Source organism: Octopus bimaculoides, chromosome 14, assembly GCF_046866305.1.
Source record: "Octopus bimaculoides isolate indiv1 chromosome 14, ASM4686630v1, whole genome shotgun sequence".
In the NCBI taxonomy this organism is placed as follows: domain Eukaryota; kingdom Metazoa; phylum Mollusca; class Cephalopoda; order Octopoda; family Octopodidae; genus Octopus; species Octopus bimaculoides.
The window spans coordinates 26,327,484-26,349,917 of NC_142941.1; the positions used below are offsets into that span (position 1 = coordinate 26,327,484).

At 35.8% G+C, this 22,434-nt stretch overlaps 3 protein-coding genes across 3 annotated transcripts; all 3 read right to left on the reverse strand.

Annotated features, from left to right (window-relative positions):
* Positions 1–600: 600 nt before the first annotated feature.
* On the reverse strand, positions 601–14,813 carry LOC106882286 (uncharacterized). The gene is made up of 2 exons (XM_089362570.1): positions 14,661–14,813; positions 601–1,292 (listed from the first exon to the last, which is right to left on the reverse strand). Exon 2 carries the CDS (start codon positions 1,204–1,206, stop codon positions 841–843), a length of 366 nt encoding a protein of 121 aa, XP_089218696.1. The 5' UTR covers positions 1,207–1,292; positions 14,661–14,813; the 3' UTR covers positions 601–840.
* On the reverse strand, positions 9,913–10,254 carry LOC149132652 (uncharacterized). Its single transcript, XM_089363324.1, has one exon. It carries the CDS (start codon positions 10,252–10,254, stop codon positions 9,913–9,915), a length of 342 nt encoding a protein of 113 aa, XP_089219450.1.
* A 2,531-nt stretch (positions 14,814–17,344) lies between the features above and the next one.
* On the reverse strand, positions 17,345–18,972 carry LOC149132653 (uncharacterized). Its single transcript, XM_089363329.1, has one exon. The coding sequence runs from the start codon at positions 17,995–17,997 to the stop codon at positions 17,419–17,421; it is 579 nt and encodes a 192-aa protein (XP_089219455.1). The 5' UTR covers positions 17,998–18,972; the 3' UTR covers positions 17,345–17,418.
* Between the last annotated feature and the right edge of the window lie 3,462 nt (positions 18,973–22,434).

Below are 22,434 nucleotides of genomic sequence, written 5' to 3' on the forward strand. Positions count from 1 at the left end.
AACTGATTGCAAAGGATATGTGAAAACAGAGATATAGAAGCCAAATGAGTTAAGAGAAAAATTGTGTATATAAGAAATCAGGTGTTGTGGGCAAGAGAGAACACTCAGCTAGTATAGATATGTGGTGTACATAATGGATGGCAAATGGGTAAAGAAATGCCAATGATCTGAGAGGAAGGAACCGGTTGCAGAAGAGGAAAAACAAGGAAGCTTTGGGAACAAGTAGTGAAAGCTGTCTCAGAATGCTGAGCATAACAAATGGCAAGATGTTGTACTGAAGACATGTAATAAGAAAATGGATGCAAAATATTAAGATATGCAAACATCTAAACTAATTTATTTGTATTGCTATAACTATCAACAAGTTTTTTAAAAAAAGTGAAAGAAAAAGATCAAAAACAAAGTACATTTTAACCAAGTTTTCTTTTTTTTTAGGAATTACACATAAAAAAAATATATCTGATGCACTATATATATATATATATATATATATATATATATATATATATATAAATAACTATATATTTATTATAAGCAGTTATCTCATATTTTAACTGATAAATTAAAAAACAAAATAATAAAAGAAACTACATCAATAAATGGATATAAACACATGTAAATTAAGAAAGAGAGAGAGAGAGGAAAAGGAAATTAATTTTCGTATTACAAATTAATGACAAAATACATATAGAAAAATATCATTACTGAGTGATATGATAAATTACTATAAGTTAGTTTCTCCAAACTATACTTGTTATTCATCTGATGAGGTAATTTTTTTCATTAAAATTTTTTTAAAAATTTATTTCAACAGTTAAAATATAAGACAACCTTAGTAACCTATTGCTTTTCATCTTGCTCAATGTTAGAGTTTCTTTTGTTTCCACTGATTTTCATTTTACTTGTATAATCTGCCAGAATGTCAGCAGTCACCTCGTCATATTTTTTCCAGATCCTTTCCACATTAGCCTCATAAGTTGCCAGGGAATCTGCAACTCTCTTGTGGTATTCTGTAACAGCTTCTGGAGATTTTTCACTTTCCATTAACATCAAAGCAACCTTTAGTGAATTTTCATAAGCTAAACGCAGCACATCCATGTGTTGCTGGTGTTTGTCATACATGACAGAAAGCTTCTGTTCAAACACCTGCCGTGGGCCATGGTAAGAGCCACCCCAGCTACGCCATGTGGAAGATTTTTTCATCATCTTTATGCTTTCCACCAGGAGTTGTGCAGATGAAAAAAGAATAAGTGTTGAAGATAAAAGTCAGCAAATATGAAGTTGGTTTAGATCTGGAAATGGGGGGAAAAAAAAAAAATCAAATATTATTATAATAGTTTTACAGTTATATACAAGAATGTGTTTACAAGAATACACACACACATAATTACATACATTGTCACTCTCATCAATTTTGTCAGTGTACTATGGACAAAAATTTTGTCAACTGAGAAAGACAATTTACATGATAAATAAAGGTTTATTTATTTTCTGTTTTATATTTAAAATCCAAGAAAATATTGCTTAGTTTTCTTTTGTTGTTATCATTTAATAATTAAACTTCGTTCATGTACTAAGATTATCTTCCATTTTATTCAATGTGATTTTCAGTTCATAGAAAGGATACACTCACATGTGTGTATATTTGTTTTTTTAAATATATTTTGAACATTTGAAATATTAATCTAAATGACTGAAATGTGTGTTATAGAAAAACTTTTTAAAAAGGGTTTTCAAAAAAAGACTTAGAAGGGAAACAATTATACATGATGGCAGACCAATGCTGAAATTACCTAATTTGCAAAGTTCCAACAAAGAATGTATCAAACAATTATAGATTAATTTATATGAAAGAAAAAAAAACAAAAAAACAACGTTAACTGGAAATGCTAAGCTTAATAAGTTATTTAGTTTAGAAAAAAACTGTTTGAATTGATAAAGGTTACAATGGTATAAATATTCTACATATGGCCACGCTAAACATGAACATTCCCAAAGACATAAAATCTTTGGTAGATTCACATATATTTACAATTAGATGCACACAAAAGATAGAGCATACAACAGTGTGATGAAGAAGTTAAAACAGCTATTCTGTGATGATTGACATGGCCATCCGTTGATATGTCCTGCATTATGACAACGTCTTTGTTTAATGGTAGCACGCAGACTTATTATAATTATTTTTTGTTCCATACAGAACCAGATTTTTTTTTCTTCAAAATGCTACAGGTAGTACCAGTCTACATTGTTTACTGGTAGCACTACTACATATAGTGACCTGACTTAAATCCTTTGCACGGACTTATTATTTTTCACTGTGTGTAGTTCAGTTCTGTGTTAGAGTTCCAGTTTTATCAGACATTTTTTTTCTTCAGAATCTTTTTTTATATATTTTTCACTGTGTGTAGTTCAGATCCCACCTTGGGATTTTTAACATTTTTTCACTATGTGAGCTCTGAATCCTTGTTGCTATTATGACGATGTATTTCATCATCTTCATGACTGGCCTGTACAGTGTACCTTGCTGACTGACGCTACTTACTGTGTCTGTCCACTATTTATTAGTAGTGGACTAGCCCACTCCTCAGCTGAGGGTGTCCACCACAACATCCATACATACAGGCATGTCCTTCACATACACACACACACACATAATCTGTCCTCTGTTGCACCCACAACCCACCCCACCTATTTCTCTCTCTCTCTCTCTGAATACCTATCTTTCTAATTCTATCTCTCCAGTTCTAATTCTATCTCTCCAGTGTTTCTTTCCATACAGCTGGTAACCCAAACACAAAAAATAGTAGTCAGTACTGAACGTTTACAGAACATTTCGCAACCTCATCTTCCAACACCATTAACCAGGGCCTGCAACACTGAGATGTCTTTTGAACATTATCAACACATACTAAAGCTGCTATATCACTGTGTGTTTCCATGTTTTGGATGCATAACCCAACGGTTTATCTATCTAGAAGTGCAGTTTTCATCCCTGTGCATTACATCAGATAGCACATGCATGTCTTACATAATCAGTATCCTTCCACCAGAGATTCTGTTGGAAATCCAGGATTTGCTTACTTCTCCAGATGTCATTGTTCTGTATGAAACTCTTAGGTGAGGGTTATTAATTAAATGCATCTAGAGTCTCCCAACAGTAATGGTTTATCAGCTTATCATCACAGAGGAATTGAGCAACAGGAAGCCTTCTCAACTTCTGTGGCACATGAAGTGGTTGCTAGGCAACAACACCATGTACTCAGTGATATTCAAGCAGCTAGTCATCAAGCGTTTAGCAACCACCATCCAGTATTTCCTTGCTGCTACAAGAGTCAATGTGCATAGAGGATTTGGCAGAGCTAGTAGATAACATTGCAGAAGTATCCACACCTTCAACAGTTGCATGAGTAGCACCGCCCAAGGAACCAATAAGATCTTGTTGTTCTTCTCCTTTCTCTTCATCTCCTCTGTCTGTTTCTTCAGATTCTTCATCATCTACCAGCTATGTGGTAGTGGCTCTCTGAGCTCAACTCATGAACAGAGATAGATAGATAAGCAGATTATTGGCATAGATGCAAATCTCACCATACCATAACAGAAGCCATTCACTGAGTGCAGACTTGCAGTGCTCATGTATTCCAAGAACCATTCAAGTGAATATTCACCTGTGTTGGTGCCACCATACATTTGGCAATAGGGCTCGTAAATGTTTTCCATCCTGTTCATTTTAGTTTATCTTTCAGGAAACAACATCACCAAGAACTAGTGGTGGTGTCTGTACCTGGCTCAATGCATGAAATATCATTGTTCGGCCCAAGGCCCAATGACAAGCCCTCCACAGGAGCTAGCTTAAAAGCCACCTGATAGGGTGGCTTTTAAGCTAGTGCTACATAAATGTGAAGATGGTAACATGAAGGCCATGGTTCATACGTCATGCTTGCTCCTGCAGAAAAATATTACAGCCATGTTGCAAAAGAGGCTCTAGCGATAATTTTTACTGTAAAAAAAATTTCAGATTTTTATACGGCAGAAATTTTCAATTACAGACTGATCATCGTCAGTTATTATCTATTTATGAATAAAAGAAAGGAATTTCATATGCATACTACTAATAGGTTGTAATGCTGGGGTACTATATTACTAAACTATGATCTTAAAATGGAGTTTATACCATCTAAGAAATTAGGACATGCTGATTGTTTATCAAGATAGATATAAAAAAATACTGAACCATTTGAGGATATCGTGATTGCTGTGTTGTGAGCAGAAAATGAAATTAAAAATGTTTTATGTAATGTCATATGTGAATTACCAGTTACATTACAAGACATAAAAGTAAAAGTGGAAAACAAATTTATCGAAAATATGAAAGAAATGCTGAGGGCTGAAGAAAAAGATATAAAAATATTCCTTTTGCTAAAAGCAACACAAATACAAACCTGTTCTCAATTTGTGACAATATGTTAATGTACACACAACAAGTCATTGTGCCAGCCACACTACAGAAGCATTTACTAAAGGAATTTCACATTGGTCACCTAGGGATTTCAAGAATGAAATTGTTAATGCGAAGTTATATATATATTGGCCAAGAATGGACCATGACACTGAAGAACTAGTAAAAGCATGCAAAGGTTGTGCACTAGCAACAAAATCACTTACCACAAAATGGCAACTGTGGCCAAAAAACAGATATCCCATGGTCCAGACTGCATTTTGATTATGCAGGTCCACTTAATGGTTCATATTACCTGGTTGTGGTAGACAGTTTTTCTAAGTGGCCTGAAGTGCATAAGTGTAAAAAGCCAACATCTATGGTTACAGTAAGTTTTTTATTGGGCTGGCAACTAAGTTAACGCCGTTTTTTTAAATTTTGGAATTCATTGCGTTTTTAAAGTTTGGAATCTATTTTTGAATCATTTTGGAATCTTTTTTTTTTTTTCCAAGTTAATTTTAGTTAATTTTTGTTTATTTTCAGATCATTAAAATGGAATGTCAAATTAAGAAAAACAAGCATTTTCAACACCTCCTTTTTGCTTTTAATCAAGGTTCTAAGGCTGCAAAAGCTGCTCGCAACATTTGTGCTGTGTATGGAGAGGGTGTCATAGCTGAACGAACCACTCGTGATTGGTATGCCAAGTTAAAAACTGGAAATTTTGACCTCAAAGACGCACTTCGTTCTGACCGTCCAGTTGAGTTTGATGAAGAGCGATTAAACCAACTTTTGCACGAAAATTCTCGTCAAACAACAAGGGAACTGGCAGAGAAAATGGAATGCTCCCACACTGCTATAGAGAAGCATCTTCACTCGATGGGAAAGATTCAGAAGTATGGAGCATGGATTCCACATGCTTTAAGTGACAACAACAAAAATCAATGAGCCACAATCTCCACTGCTTTGCTTGCTTGTCACCACTCAATTCATGGTCACTAACATTGATTTCTTTACCGAATCGTTACTGGCGACGAAAAATGGTGCCTGTACATCAATATGAAGCAGCTTAAAGAATGCCTTCACCCCGGTAAACAAGCGACACCGTGCGTAAAACAAGATCTAAAACGATGTTGTGTGTATGGTGGGACTGGGAAGGGATTATCCATTATGAATTGCTTGAACAGAACCAAATGGTCAACATGGAACTCTATGTTCAGATGGAACAACTCAACACAGCTATTCAAGAGAAAAGACCTAATCAGCAACATGGAGTTCTTCTGCTGCATGACAACGCCCACCCTCATATCACCAATATGACCAAGGAAGCCATTCAAATGCATGGCTGGGAAGTGCTGCCACACCCACCATACTCTCCTGATTTGGCACCAATGGATTTCTACCTCTTTCAAATGCTATGCACGGAGTTTCATTCAATACTGATGCAGAATTGAGAGCTTGGTTGGATCAATTTTCCAAGCCGAAATTGGGTGATTTCTACCAACAAGGTATTGAAAATCTTGTTGAACGTTGGGAAGAAGTTGTAAACAACAAGGGTGAATACATTATTGATTAATTAGTTGTTATTTTTTTTATTAAACCTTGTAAAAAATAAAAATTTTAAAAAACGGCAGGAACTTAGTTGCTAACCCAATACATGAACTGTTTGCCAAATATGGTATTTGTGATACCATTATGTCTAATACTAATAATGGAATGTGACCACTCTGCCATATCATCCTGGGTCAAATGGACAGGTGGAGTGCTTTGTCAATGCTTTTAAGAGGGCTTTAAAGAAGGTGAACAATGAAGTAATGGATGATCTAGCACTTCAACAATTCCTAAAAGTATACCAAGTAACACCTAATCCAAATACCCTACCCTGTCTTGAATGTCACCTGCAGAAGTAATGTTCGCTTGTGAGATGAGATCTGTCTTTGACAAGTTGTTACCAAGTAAAAAACAGAAAAATGGTGAACAACAATTATAATTCAAACTTTTTCAAGATAGGTGACAAAGTTTTTTGAAAACATATAGAAATGGTAAAGCAAGCTGGGAAGATTGTGTAATTATTAAACAAATTGGGAAAATGTTATTCTTGGTAAAAGGAAAAAATTTCAAACATAAAAGACATATAAAGCAACTTAAAAAAAGATTTACGGAAGAAATGGTCATGAGAGATGAAATTCCCATGGAAGTTTTTTATGACACCTTTGAGGTACCAACACCCAAACAAATTGAAACTACACGATCAAGTATCAGAAAAAGGAAAAGAATGGAAATTCTGGAATTAGACCTTAAGCATAAGAGTTATTAAACTCTAGACAGAGTTTAATTCTCAAAAAGAGGGAAAGTTATGGAAGGGTCCTGACCACCCCCACATGACTGAAAGTGGACTAATGCATTTCAATAGAATAAAGAAACTGTGTGAACATATTAATTTGTGAAAGGCAATTCTCGATAATTTATTTGGGTAATACTATTCTTATCTTTGTGCACAACAACATACATACATATATGATGATATATATATATATATATATATATATATATATATACACACACACACATACTTAAATTATATATACATACATACACACACATATATGTATAATTTGTTAAACACCTATAAGGAGGTGCTTTTCCCTTGGCCAGGAGGAGCCAATGTCATCAGATGGTATCTAATGTTCATCAGTTGTCTCGACTCTGAACCATAACTCCCTCCTATTGGTGGGTCAGCAGAAGTGGCCCAGTCACTGCTCCTCATCTCCTCCTGGCTTCCAGCTTAACTCATCTCTCTTGCTCCAAAGTCAACAAGAGGCTCTTTCAGCTGCTTCTCCCATCCTGTGCATAACCACCCTTCACTCCTTACCTCTCATTCCAATACATATATATATACTAACTGACGTACCCGGTAATTCCCAGGAAAGTGGGGATTATCCCTTGGTTCCGTTCTCATAATTGTTTCGCTAATCCAGTAACAACAATACAAAATGTGTATTCCTTAAAAGCATTGTACTGGATAAATTGCGAAAATAACTCAAATAGTTCAAATACTAAGAAATAAGCATACTCAATTTGATTTATACGAAATTTACAAACTTACAGGAACAACAGTGGTTTATTGACACAGATGGTTGTAAATTTTTCCCATATTGAAGTTTGATAAGTTGAAAAAGTTATTTTATAGTTTACAGTTAGCAACTGGGGTTGCTGTGTATGCAAATAATTACCCAAATGAGGGGTACTCCATTAGCTACTTGTCAAGCCTGACGAGTACCCTCGTTTGGGTAATTACTACTTCCAAGATTCTGCTAGCTAGGAAATATATGTAGACTGGATTTTATCCACTCCATCCCCTAAATTAGGATATATATATTTGCAGCAGTGTCTTATCCCTCAAATCTAAGGATTGATTTCTTCTGAATGCATATTTGGACCATCAATGTCAGTGATGAATGTGGCTAATGAGGTCAATCATTGCATAGAGCTCATGATTACATTGGCCACATGCAAATGGTTGTGGTTGCTGCTGTCTGGCTTTCCATTGCTATTGTTTCTCCTCCTCTTTTATTATTCTTTCCCTTTTAAACAATTTTATGTTATTGTTTATGTTTTGTCAGTAGTCAGAATGGTTGATTATGGTTGTCTTAAAAGCCAATGGGTTGAAGATAGATTGCTTCAGAGTTGACTGTAGATTGCTTCAGTGTTGAAGAGGGGCTCCTCTTTGTCTTTTCCCAGTTGGCAGTTCACTAAAGAGGATTTGACAAGGAAGATGTTCATTGTTCATCCTGGTGCCATTGTCAGCCCATCAAAGAATATGTTTGATGATTAGGGATTCAATGCTCTGGCTATTCACTCTTTCCATTATGGAGTTATTGGAGACATACAAGGTGGTATCAAGAAGTTCCTGGTCTAGTTCTGTAGTACACCAACAGATGGCAGCACATGGTTGGGTGCACAGTGAAAACTATCAGTGACCCTCATGAGGTAGTGTGCCGAATGACATTGTGGTGTTTACTTTGCAAGTAGTGAAATTTGTGTTTTTGCAATCATGTGTATGTAGTCTGTGATTTTTGCCATGGACAGGAAGTTAGAAGAGCCCAATGTGAAATTTTGTGTTAAACTTGGGAAGTCTGCCACAGAGACATTGAGCATGCTTTGGCAAGCTTATGGCAACAAGGAATGGGTTGTACACAATGTTTGGAGTGGCACAGGCACATGACAGAAATGCATCTCAATCAAGAGCATGCTCATTGTTTTTTTTTATATCCATGGTATTGTGCAACGAGAATTCGTCCCCCATAGCTGGACCATCAATCGTGAATTCTACTGTGACCTTCTGAAGCATTTAAGGGGGGACATTCAGATCTGTGGAGTGCAAAGAATTGGGTTCTTCACAACAACAATGCACCCTTTCACTGAGCTCTTCTTCCTTGTGAGTTTCTCGCCAAACACAACATGATATCACTTCCAAAATTACCCTAATCACTAGATTTAGCAACTGCAAACTTCCATCTCTTCCTCAAGATGAAAATGCAGCTCAAAGTTGCTGTTTTAACACCATTGTTGAAATCAACAATGAATTGTTGAAGGTCCTCGACTTGCTTACAGAAATCAACTTCCAGGCCAGATTCCGTAAGTGGCAGGAACGCTGGGACTGGTATATTCTGCACAAAGTGACTATTTCAAAGCTTAGATAAATGAGTTATTTTTTTATCAAACATAACTAGTCCAGGAACTTTTTGATACCATCTTATAGTAAAACCACTTGATGTTCAAAAGAGAGCAAAGTTTTGGTTGATAAAAGTGTTCAAATCTTTTGATGTCACATTGATACAAAGTTCAAGTTTCACAAACATATAATAGCATGGATATGACAACAGCTTGGTAGACGATAATCTTTGTCTTCAAAGTCAGGTCTTTGTTTTTGAATACATGATTTGTTAGTTCACTGAAATCTGAGTAAGCTGATCTGATTATTCATTTCACATCTTGCTTACAATTGCATTTGGTAGAGAGCACACTTCCAAGATATACAAAATGATTAACTTACTCCAGTAATGAGCCCAAAATGATGTTAAAGTGCTAAAGGGCAGAATTTGGGGTTGTTTGGGCAAGGACTTGAGTTTTTTTAGTAGTTACAGTGAGCCTAAAACATAGATATGCATTGATGAAATTATTGACAACTTGTTGCAGTTCTAAGCTTGAGTGACTGTTGTCATCAGTCTACTATTCTGAGATTCGCTTGGTACTGGTGAGATTCTTTGACCAAAACCTCACCAGGTTGAAGAGTCTGCCATCAGGCAAGGTATAGGAAGAAAAACATAGGAGCGAGAATGCAATCTTGTTTCAATCTACATATAATTGGGAATTCTTCTTAGAGTTGATCACAATGATAGACACATCCAGTCATACCATCATGCTTGGATCAGTGAGATGAAATAATCAGGACAGTTAAAACGATTAAAAACCATCTACATGGTTGGTCTCAGTATGCTGTCAAAAGCTTTTTCTAAATCATAGAAGATAAGGAAAAAGGATTTTTGTTGTTCTTGACACTTCTGTTGGATTTGTCTGGTACAGAAGATCATGTCTATGACTCCATGGGATGCCTGGAAACCATGCCAAGATTCTGGAATGACTTCTTTTATGATGACCTGGAAACAGTTCAAGAGCATTTGAGCAAAGATCTTTTCTGCAATAGCAACTAGCAAGATTCCACAATAGTTTCCATAGGATCTTTTAACTCCTTTCTTGAATATATTGATGATGATGGTATCTTCGAGATCATTTGGGACCTGATGTGCTTCCCACATATTTAGGAACTGGGTGAAGAGCTTAGTTTGCAGCAGCAATCTGCTATGTTGCAGCAATTTCAATGGGATATTATTGGGCCCTGGGCTTTTCTTACTTTCATATATTTCATTGCATTCCAGAACTCTTGATACAACAGGTTGTAATGGATGGAAAGGGACTTTGTTGGTGAAGCAAAGACCTAAATTGTCATTGTTTCTGGTTGGTAAGTATACAGTTTACTCCATGGACATCATTTTTGTGAAATCAAGCAGAGATTCTGCTTGATTGTGCTTTTTGCATGTCATTCCTGACATTATATCACCTTCTGCCCATCTGATGTTAGATGGAATAACAAATTGACAGAGTGTACATCACATCCAGAAAAAAGGAGGAGAAGACCATGCAGAAGTTGGAATAACAACTTTGTCAAATTCTCTGGCACCTAACATAGATAAATAAACATCAGACTGTGGTTGGTGGAGAGAAAATGCTTTGTCCAGTAGTGGACCAAACATGTGCAAGGATGATGTAACTTGCATAAGACTATAACATAATACACACACACACACACACACATATATATATATATAGGCGCAGGTGTGGATATGTGGTAAGAAGCTTGCTTCTCAACCACGTGGTTCTAGGGCCGACCAAAGTCTTGAGTGGATTTGGTATAGGGAAAGTGAAAGAAGCCCATTATATATGTGTGTGTGTGTGTATCTTTGTCCCCCATCTTCATCACTGTTTGACAACCGGTGTTGGTGTTTTTATATCCCCATAACTTAGCAGTTTGGTAAAAAAAAATTAAAAAAACGATGGAACAAGTACAGGCTTAAGAAATAGGTCCTTGGAGCAATTTATTCTAATACAAAATATATATATAATATACATATAACATTATATAAATGAGAAACAGTAGAGGTACAGGTGTCAATCCATTATGACCATTTGGCTGTACACTGCCAGAATATCATTTGGCTGTACTCATGTACCAAGTTTAATATTTACATAATATTGGTGTGTGTATATGATTCCAGCCTAACGAGGTGCCTCAATTTAAGTAACTAATTCAACTGAATCTTACTCATATGATATTATATTTAGATATAACAGTTTTTATAGCTGTATCACATATTCAAATGTTGTGTATGTGTGTATACAATACTACTGCTGTACTTGTTTTAAAAAGATGGATATCTTATACAAATTCAAATTAACACAAGAATTGCAGGCTGAATCATTGAATAAGGTCTCAAAGCAAATCAATTTACACGAAATTTCCTTTCATAGGTGACTATTGTTTTGCTTTGTAATGGCTTATTTCCAAAAATCAAGGACAAGGTTGATTTTCCATGGTTTTTGGAGACTGGAGGATGGGGAAGGGAGAAAGATATCAAGTTATCATTAGATTAAACTAGGTGACGGATTACGACTACAATCCAAGAACAGGCACAGTTCATTCAACAGGTTTCCATCTATCTAGTTTCAATCACAAGGCTTAGATTAACCCATAGCTATGGTAGAAGATACCTTTCTAAGGTGCTCAGCTGGTCACAGGAACTAAATCACTAATTACTGATTTAGTTCCTTTCATCATTTTCATGCCAGTTTGAATTAGAATTAACCTGTATTATTGTGATGTTGGAGTGGCTATATGGCAAGTATCCTCTACTACAGCCCCGTGTTGACCAAAGCATTGTGAGTAGATTTGGTAGGTGGAAAGAAGCTCATCATATCTATGTATGTTTGTGCCTCCTTGTCTTGACGTTGCATAATTGCAAAATGAGAATAAGCAACATCACTCATATCCGATATTCAGTGAAAAAACGTCCAGACATATTCCCTTATTCAAAAACTGGTGAGGTGTGACAACAGGAAGGGCACCTGACCATAGAAAATTTTCAAACTGTCTGATCCGTGTGCATGCAAACGTGGACATTACGATAATGATACTAATGATGATGGTGATGTGTGTGTGCGTAGGCACAGGCTGTGTGGTTAAGAAACTTACTTTGCAAACAATAAGTACAGGATGTGTGGTTAAGAATCTTACTTTGCAAACATGTGGTTTTGGATTCAGTACCACAGCTTGGTACCTTGAGCAAGTGTCTTCCACAAGAGCTCCAGACTAATTAATCCTTCTGAGTAAATTTGGTAGATCAGAAATTGTGTGGAAGTCTGTTGGATGTGTGTGTGTGTATCTTTGTGTCTGTTTGTCCCCTGCCACCGATTGACACAAGCGTTGGTTTGTTTAGGTCTCCAGAACTCACTGGTTCGGTAAAAGAAACCAACAGAATATGTACTAGAGTTGATTTGTTCGATTACACTTCAATACGGTGCTCAGCATGGTCGCAGTCCAGTGAATGAAACAAGTAAAAGATAAAAGATATGGCTTATATGTTTGTGTTTCTATATATATGCGCGCATGTATAATTTCCTTCTAGCCAAAATTAATTTATAAATTTGCTTCCCTATATATTGCTCTGTCGTTCCTAAAAAAGCGGAGGAGAAACAAAGTATATTCTGTTGAACTAATTATTATGGATTAAATGTTAATTTACTCTCAAATTTATCTTTTGAGTTCTTCATCTGTAAACTTGCCACCCTCCTTATAAATACACACTTATATACACTCATATGCATGTGTATCGTAAGCATTCTTATAGAGACGAAAATATCGAGTGCACCCAATATCACAATTTCTTTGGATCTATATATGAAGGAATTGTGTAAATAAATTATGAGATTTCCGTCACCCTTACCGCAATTTTTCGGCCGTGATCTTTAGTTATTAACATTTTCACATTTATTTTTTAAACATTTCAGGTTATAATACTTAAAAACTATGCAGCGAACTTCTTGAAATATGTACCTTTAACCAAAAATCGCCAAATATGCCTAATATAAATCCCGTCCTCCCTCCAAAAATAAATTTCTGGAAAAATGTCCGGTGGAGGGGACACAAAACGAGGTGCTTTTTCTGCATTTTTGACTTTGAAACACAAAAATAAAATTTTTTTAATGTTCATTACCTTACAAAAACTATATCAGCTAAGCAAATGAACCTTCCCTAAATGCATTAAAAGCATAACGACATAATCTGATAACTATTTCAGAAAATTATCACCGTTCTCTGAGCATATAAAACACAAGTTTGGCGGGGGTAAAACGAGTAAGTCAAGATAAGGTAAACTTGCTGCTTCAATTCTCCAAAAAACAGACTCATACACATCAATATCCATTCCTAGATATCAAAAAGATTAGATATGTAAAAAAAAAAAGAAATGTATATCTAGGTCAAATGAAAGAGGATCAGGGGAAAATGGCACATGGTATGAAATCAACGAAACTCGACTAAACAGAAAATAAAACAATTCAACATAAAATATCACCTATAGCTTTTTCACGATCTGCTGAAGTGTCTTTATGATTGATACATTTACACACCATGCAGTTAAAGAGAAATTATTGAAATTAGCCATTACTCATTTTACCCCCTTTTAGACATCATTTTGTGAAACTTCAAAATGATCAAATTAGACATTAGTGTGGAAAGAAATTGACTTGGAATCCAACAAAAAAGAATATTGATTATTAAACAACAAAAATTATCGGCATAAAAGTTATGACCTCCCAAAGTCTGGGGGGTAAAACCCTGTAGTTATGCCAAATTTATCTAGGTATTTTATTAGCAATTACAATTACAAAGTTGAAAAATTACTTGGAAAAATAGGACCTGCCATTTGACTGTTTCGGACTCTCTCAACATCGTTAACAATAACAATGTTGACTAATTTTTACTTCTAAAGATGAAAACAGTACAAAATGATGATGCAATACTTGCAGTGTAATGATTTCAAACAGGTAGAGAGGAAATAACCAGAAATCAAAAGTTTCTCATTTTGCCCCACCCACCTAATGAAGTTTGAGAGAAGGAAGCAGTTAAAAATTTGAACACGAAACGTGCTAAAAAAAGTTTTTTTCTTTTGTAAATTCCTTATTTATGTATTTGTGATTTTTTTTGGTGCAATATGTAATTTTCGACTCTATTCTACAGGAATTTATATGTATGTAATATTATTATTCCAGGAAGTAATAAGTTCAAAAAGTAGGTATGTTTAACCATAGTGAAATACAATATATATTTTGCCAAACTAACGATTATATATATATATAATTTATACACAAATATATATATTTACATACACGCACACGTGTGTGTGTGTATGTATATATATATATATATATTCTTAAAACTAACTCTATTCTAAAAGTGGGTGTGTATATAAAACAAAATGCTTCGCAAGTTTAAGCCATAAAAGGAAGGCGATGAAATGAATTTATATATACATATATGAATGTGTGTGTGTATATATATATATATATATATATATATATATGACACTGTTGAAACTGTTTTCCTTACCGGTATCTAAAAGTTGCGATCTGAGGATCCAATGCCGTTATATAGCAATAAATTTTCCTGAGACGAACCGCTTTGCGAACACTAGTTTAGAAAACTTGCCAAGCCCACTTACACATTTCTCCTTCTCCCTCCACTCTCTTTCCCTCTCTCTCTCTCTTGTTCAACATAGAAACTTGCTTTTCTCACTCACTCTTTTACTCCCCTCTATCTTTCACCTACAAACTCTCTTTTATTACTTTATCTCTAATACTTGTTTAACAAGTACCTCTCATTTTCGCTTAACTTCTTACTCTCCCTTATACTTCTTTTTGAGTAACATTCAGTCTCTCTCTGTCTGTCTCTTTCTCCCTATCTTTCTTTCTCAAACACTTTAATCTTGTCTAACATCTACGCTCACTCTCTCATATGTCATTAGCCGCTCTCTAATACTATTTGCTGCTCATTTACTTTTCCTATATCTTATTAATTCTTTGTCACACACACATTCTCTCTCTCTCTAATACTTCTGAAGTTCTATTATATATATATATATATATATATATATGTATGTATGTATACACACACACACTCTATTTCACCCTAACTTTCTTACACTCTCACACTGTAATTCTCTCATTTTGTACTTTGAGACTTCCGAATTATCGTTACTTACGCTTTATTCGTTTGAGTACGTATGTATAATATATGTATAAGTACACACACACACACATATATATATATATATATATACAGAGAAAGAGAGAGAGGAGAGACAAGAACATGAGTGTAGGTTTTTATTAATAATCGGCAGAAGTTAGGGTGACTCAGTTTCGCACGTAACTCTCACTGTAACATCTACTGATAAAAATAGTGTGTGTGGGGGGGGGGAGAGATTCTCTTCAGTTTTTAGTTATTTGAATTCTTCCTCTGAGGAAAGAGCTGGTTCCTAACATAGATACAAAACCCCATCGCTGGAAAGTATATGTGGAATCTACATTTTATTTTCCTGGCTGAGATTCGAAACTGAATCTTAGAATTCTCGCTCGCCGGTAGCACTCCCTATTTGTTGACCAAGCGGGAAAATCTTTTTGTCCTGTCAAAAGTGATTGATGAGTTTCCACTCGACCTCCGACCTGGCTGTGTCACAGAAAGTTCAAATGGACAGCAAGTGTGCTAAATGAACATAAGTTACCCTTATGATGGTATATCCATCTTTCTAGTTAGAATGGGACATTATAAATACCAGTTCTACAGACAGATACAAGCAGTCAGCAGAGTGAGACAAGGGAGACCCGACAGAGCAACAATGTAGAAAGACAACACAGATGAAGCAATAGGCGAATGCACACACAGATACAAAGTATGTCTTTGTACTGTCTTGTCCCATCAACTTTCTCTTTCCTCCGTTCTACTTTGCACATTTCTCTGTGTACACAACTTCACCGACTCAAAGTAGTTGGCTGCATTATGTAGTGGCATATTTGTTCATATTTCAAATCAAGCTTTCAGTATCCAACAAGTGAATGCAACTGTGACCAAATAAATAATGTAAGCTACATTCCTATTCTTTCTTCATTGTTTTCTTCGATACTGGTCCAACATGCCTAACATCATCTGCTACACCTGGGAACTTACACTGATCCCTCAACATCTCATTCTGTTACAAAGATAACAAAAATGTTACCTTTTAAACTTGAGAAAAGTCTTGCATATTTTTACTGTTCCACTTACATATTATATTTGTAATGTGCGAGTTAATTGGTTGATTTCTTATTTTGAAAACCCTAGTTTATCCAGATAGTTACTTAGGCATTTACTTACAAAGCCGAGTGCACCAATTATTATTGATATAAATGTGAATTTATAATCTGGATATATATATATCATGAAAATACAAATTTCATAACTTGTGAAGTAAACACAGCGATATGACTCAGCACAGAGCCTCATGAAGGTCACTGCTAGCTCTCACTACCCTTACAACTGTGTGCTACCATTTGTTAGTGCACTACAGAATTAGTTCAGGAATTTTCTGAAACATGTCTGTATATGAAGTATGTGTCTATATATATCTTCATCATCATCATTTAATATCCACCTTCCATGCTGGCATGGGTGGGACTATATATATATATATATATATATATATATATATATATATATATATATATGTATGGGCAAATTGAGGATATAATGTCCTCCTAAGGGATTATAAAATCCAGAGATCAACTGGTGTTATCAATGATATATTGGGAAAATTCTCTCAATATATAGGGATAAACAGTCTAATTTACATTTATGAATATAAGAAAATGGAGAAAAAATATTGTGGATACTTATTTTATTCGTATCACAATAAGACATAGCAAATAGTTAAATACAAATAAAATTTAAAAGAACATAGATTAACATAAGCATAAAAAATGCCTACACATGTTTCAATCTGGTCACTATGTAAACAGTACTTCAGATCCACAAGGTTTGAACCATGTTAAGAGTTTTAGATGTAAGTTCAGATGTGAGTTTGAAAGTGACCAGATATCTTCAGGGCAGCCTTGTGCTAATGCTTACATATTTTTTCACAGGAATTCAAGTTGGTGGTAAAAAATTTATTAGATAAGATGGATCAGGACCACATATTCATATGTTAAGTATTTAAGTAATGCAAACATTATGTTGTAAGAAAAGTAAGAGAGGATGTCGGGCATAGTCAACCTTGGCGGAATCTGAACTCAACGTAAAGACGGATGAAATACTGTTAAGCATTTTGCCAGGCATGCTAACATTTCTGCCAGCTTGGTGCCTTAATAATGACAAATATTTGGCTACATTGGCTACATAACAAATATTCGGCTACAGTGGTAACATCGACAACACCCCCTCCACATCCTGCAATAACATTACCAACGCCACCCCCACCCCCACCTTTGCCAACACGAACACCAACGGCCTCAGCAACACTATCGTTGACTGCAGCACCAGCAACAGTGACATTGTCAATCCCCGCAGCATCATTGTCGACAGCACCTGCAACAACAACAATAACAGCAGCAGCAGCAACACTAGTAGCAGTGATGGCAGCAACAGCAGCAACATCAACATCGGCAGGCTTAGTAACACCAACACATGTACCACCAGCAACACACGCAGAGGTAGTAATACTACCAATGCAACCACCACCTCCAGTGTCACCACCACCAACAGCCCCAGCTCCAGCAACACCAGAATCAACACCATCAACAGCAGCAGCAGTAGCAGCAACAACAACAGCAATGGTAGGCACAGCACCGACTCCACACATCCAAGGAAATACATTGGATGCCCGGGAACTTCCTTTAAGAAACGCCTTTCCAACCATAGATCCTCCTTCAGGATCCTAGAAAGGAGATGTGCAACATCGCTGGCCAGCCATATCTGGAAACTGAAGGAAGATGGAATTCCATATGCGATAACATGGAAAATCCTCCATCGTCTGGGTCCATACATAAATGGAACAAAACGCTGCAAGCTATGCATAGCCGAATACATGGAAATCCTGAAAAAGTCACATGTACCAGGGTCCATACTGAACTCCAGAACGGAGATATTCGGGCCGTGCTTGCATTTCAGAAGGTTTCTGTTAGTGTTTTGGGAACTGCATAATAGCAATATTAGCGGTATTAACAATAATTACACCACAGCTAGATATTGATTGCCGAAAGGTGGCATAGCTGAAGGAGGATGACACAGCTGGAAGCCAATGAACAACATCAAAGGGAGATAATCCCATTGTTCATATCTGTGTACCCTCACTCAGTATACCCTCACTAGGTATACCCTCACCCGGTCTACTCTCACTTGGTATACCCTCACTCAGTATACCCTTCCCTTCCCTTGATGATGTCAGTCTGCTTTACTCACTTGCCATACCCTCCTCTTCAAGTTAGCATTCTATAAAAATAAATAAATGAAAAATATGATGCTGATTGTCTGCTGGTATTTGTGTGTGTGTGTGTGTGTGTACATGTGTATGCTGTATGAGACTGTGTTTGTGTTTGTATGTGTACGTAACTGAATGAGACAGTGTGTTTGTATGTGAGATTAACTGGTAATAACCGAAGTATTATTTCACAAATTGTGAGCAGATGATAGCTATATTCTTTTATTCTTTTACTTGTTTCAGTCATTTGACTGCGGACATGCTGGAGCACTGCCTTTAGTTGAACAAATCAACCCCAGGACTTATTTTTTGTAAGCCTAGTACTTATTCTATTAGTCTGTCTTGCTGAACCGCTAAGTTATGGGGACATAAACACACCAGCATCGGTTGTCAAGCGATGTTGGGGGGACAAACACAGACACAAACATATACATACATACATGAATACATATATATATATATATATATATATATATATATATATATATATATATACAATGGGCTTCTTTCAGCTTTCGTCTACCAAATCCACTCACAAGGCTTTGGTTGGCTCGAGGCTATTGTAGAAGACACTTGCCCATTAATGTACGTTTGTATGTATATATACATGTGTGTATGGATATACATATATATATATATATATATATGTGTATTTCTATATATATGTGTGTATATATATATATATATATATATATATATATATATAATTAGATTGGAGCCTGGTGTTGCCATCCGGTTTCACCAGTCCTCAGTCAAATCGCCCAACCCATGCTAGCATGGAAAGCGGACGTTAAACGATGATGATGATATATATGTATATATACATATGTGCTTCCCTTTCTCTCTCACATACACTCACAGACGTGTGTAAACAGGAAAAGTTGTTAAGAATTATCAACAAAAACAAAGCTGATAAATACACACAGGTGTTGCAAATTAAGTTTAATTACCAATAAATATCAGCTTGGATGACACTTTACTCAACTGAATAAAATATATAAGATGTACCCAGTGCAAGCTATGGACACATAAGAGGTGCAGCAATATCAAAGGCAGATTAACTACAAAGTTAGTCTTTGTATGTGGCAGATGTTCAGGTGCAATAAACACTGTGAACAAACAGGAAACAACTTCTATCTCATTCCAGGGAGAAAAACTAGAGGTAGTTGATAGCTTCCGCTATCTGGGTGACCAAGTTAGTAGTGGGGGTGGGTGCGCTGAAAGTGTAACTGCTAGAATAAGAATAGCCTGGGCAAAGTTTAGAGAGCTCTTACCTCTCCTGGCGACAAAGGGACTCTCACTCAGGGTAAAAGGCAGACTGTATGACACATGTGTACGAACAGCCATGCTACATGGCAGTGAAACATGGGCTGTGACTGCTGAGGACATGCGTAAGCTCGCAAGGAATGAAGCCAGTATGCTCCACTGGATGTGTAATGTAAATGTGCATACCCATCAGAGTGTAAGTATCTTGAGAGAAAAGCTGAACATAAGAAGCGTCAGTAGTGGTGTGCAAGAGAGACGATTGCGCTGGTTTGGACATGTGGTGAGAATGAATGAGGATAGCTACGTGAAAAAGTGCCACTCCCTAACAGTTGAGGGAACCCGTGGAAGAGGTAGGCCCAGGAAGACCTGGGCTGAGGTGGTGAGGCAAGACCTTCGAACATTGGGCCTCACCGAGGCGATGACTACTGACCAAGACCTTTGGAAATGTGCTGTGCGTGAGAAGACCCGGCAAGCCAAGTGAGATCGTTGCCAGTGCCCCTGGACTGGCTCTTGTGCGGGTGGCACATAAGATGTACCATCCTGAGCGTGACCGTTGCCAGTACCGCCTGACTGGCCTTGTAGGGTTTTCGAGCGAGATTGTTGCCAGTGCCCCTGGACTGGCTCTTGTGCTGGTGGCACATAAAAGACACCATTTCGAGCGTGGCCGTTTTCGTGCGGGTGACACGTAAAAGCACCCACTACACTCTCTGAGTGGTTGGCGTTAGGAAGGGCATCCAGCTGTAGAAACTCTGCCAAATTAGATTGGAGCCTGGTGTAGCCATCCGGTTGCACCAGTCCTCAGTCAAATCGTCCAACCCATGCTAGCATGGAAAGCGGACGTTAAACAATGATGATGATGATGATGATAGCCTGGACCATGATTACCAGAATGTATGTCAGACTTCAAAAAGTAGTTAACCATTTAATGCTTTTAGTAAATCTATACAGAAAAAATAAGCATTATACCGTCCAGCATAAATAAAAGTCAACTTTTAAATGAATCAACTTCCAGTACAAATGTTTACATTTTGTACGTCTGCTTTCAACAAAAAAAAAAAAAAATTCTAAAAGAATTCTGGAAATGATCTACTCATTTGTTTGCAATCTTTCAGGATGATAATGCACTAATTCACACAGCTAAAGTTGTTACTGAATGGCACGAGGAACATTCTAGTGAAGTTGGACATCTTATCTGGCCACCACAGTCCCCAGATCTCAATATTATTAAACATTTATGGTGCATTTTAGAAAAACAAGTAAGGAGTCAATAACTTCCACTATCATCACTACAAGAACTGGAGACTGTATTAGCTGAAGAATAGACAAAAATTCCTTTGGAAACAATTCAAACTTTGTATGAGTTCATACCTCATAGAATTCAAGCTGTAATTTCTGCCAAAGGCAGTCCTACCGCATATTAAAATAAATTTGTTTGAAATTTTAAGGCGTTTCCATTATTTTGTCCCACCCCTGTATATATATACACACACATATATATATATGTAGTTAGGATATATCTATATATCTATATCTATATCTATATCTATTAGAGAATTAACATTTAAGTGGCAATATACTTCACTTTATCGTGCAGTTACTGTTAATACCTAATTTAGAGAATTAACATTGCTTATATATATATATATATATATATATATATATATATATATATATATATATATATATATATGCAGATATATGTATACTTTTGTATGTACATATATATACTTATATATATGCCTATATATGCCTATATATATATATATATATATATATATATATATATATATATACACATACTTACATACATACATACATATATACACACATACACATGTTTAGATAGAAAGACAGATAGATAGATAAATAGATAGATGCATACACATTTATATATAACCATATCTCTCACCCTTTTTGTATACATACATATAGATACTCATACCTAAATATTTATATACACCTATAAATATGCATACCTATACATGTATATATGTGTATGTATATGGTTTTTACAGCTGGATGCCCTTCCAAATGATAACCACTTTACAGTGTGGATTGGATGCTTTTTATGTGGCATCAACATATTCTCATTCACATTACATCTATATATATTTTACGTGAGCGATAATATTTTGAAAACAGAATTGTTTAATATTTAATTTTATATAGATATTTATGTGTGTGTGTGTGAAACTGATAAAGCAAATACAATTTATGAGAAAAATTTGCAGTTTTATTTTCAGTAAAATCTTTGAAGGTTGTATGCATGCTTTACTGCTTCTGACAGTTACTGCCACTCCATTTGTTGTTTTACTCTTCTTTCCCACAAATATGACTGACAGAACACACACTGCATTTTATTATATGTAAGATATGTATATGTGTATAGATATATATCCATATATATGTTTATAGATACAAGCATCAATTTATTAGGGTGCACATATATATTTGAGGATATAATTGAGGCATAGCTGACTAAAATTAGGTATGTATGTATACATGTGTATAAATGTATGTGTACATCCATGTTATTATATTTTTTGGTGTACAATTACATCTATACATATAAATTTGATATGGGCAATTCTTTCTTGTCTTAGGATTCAT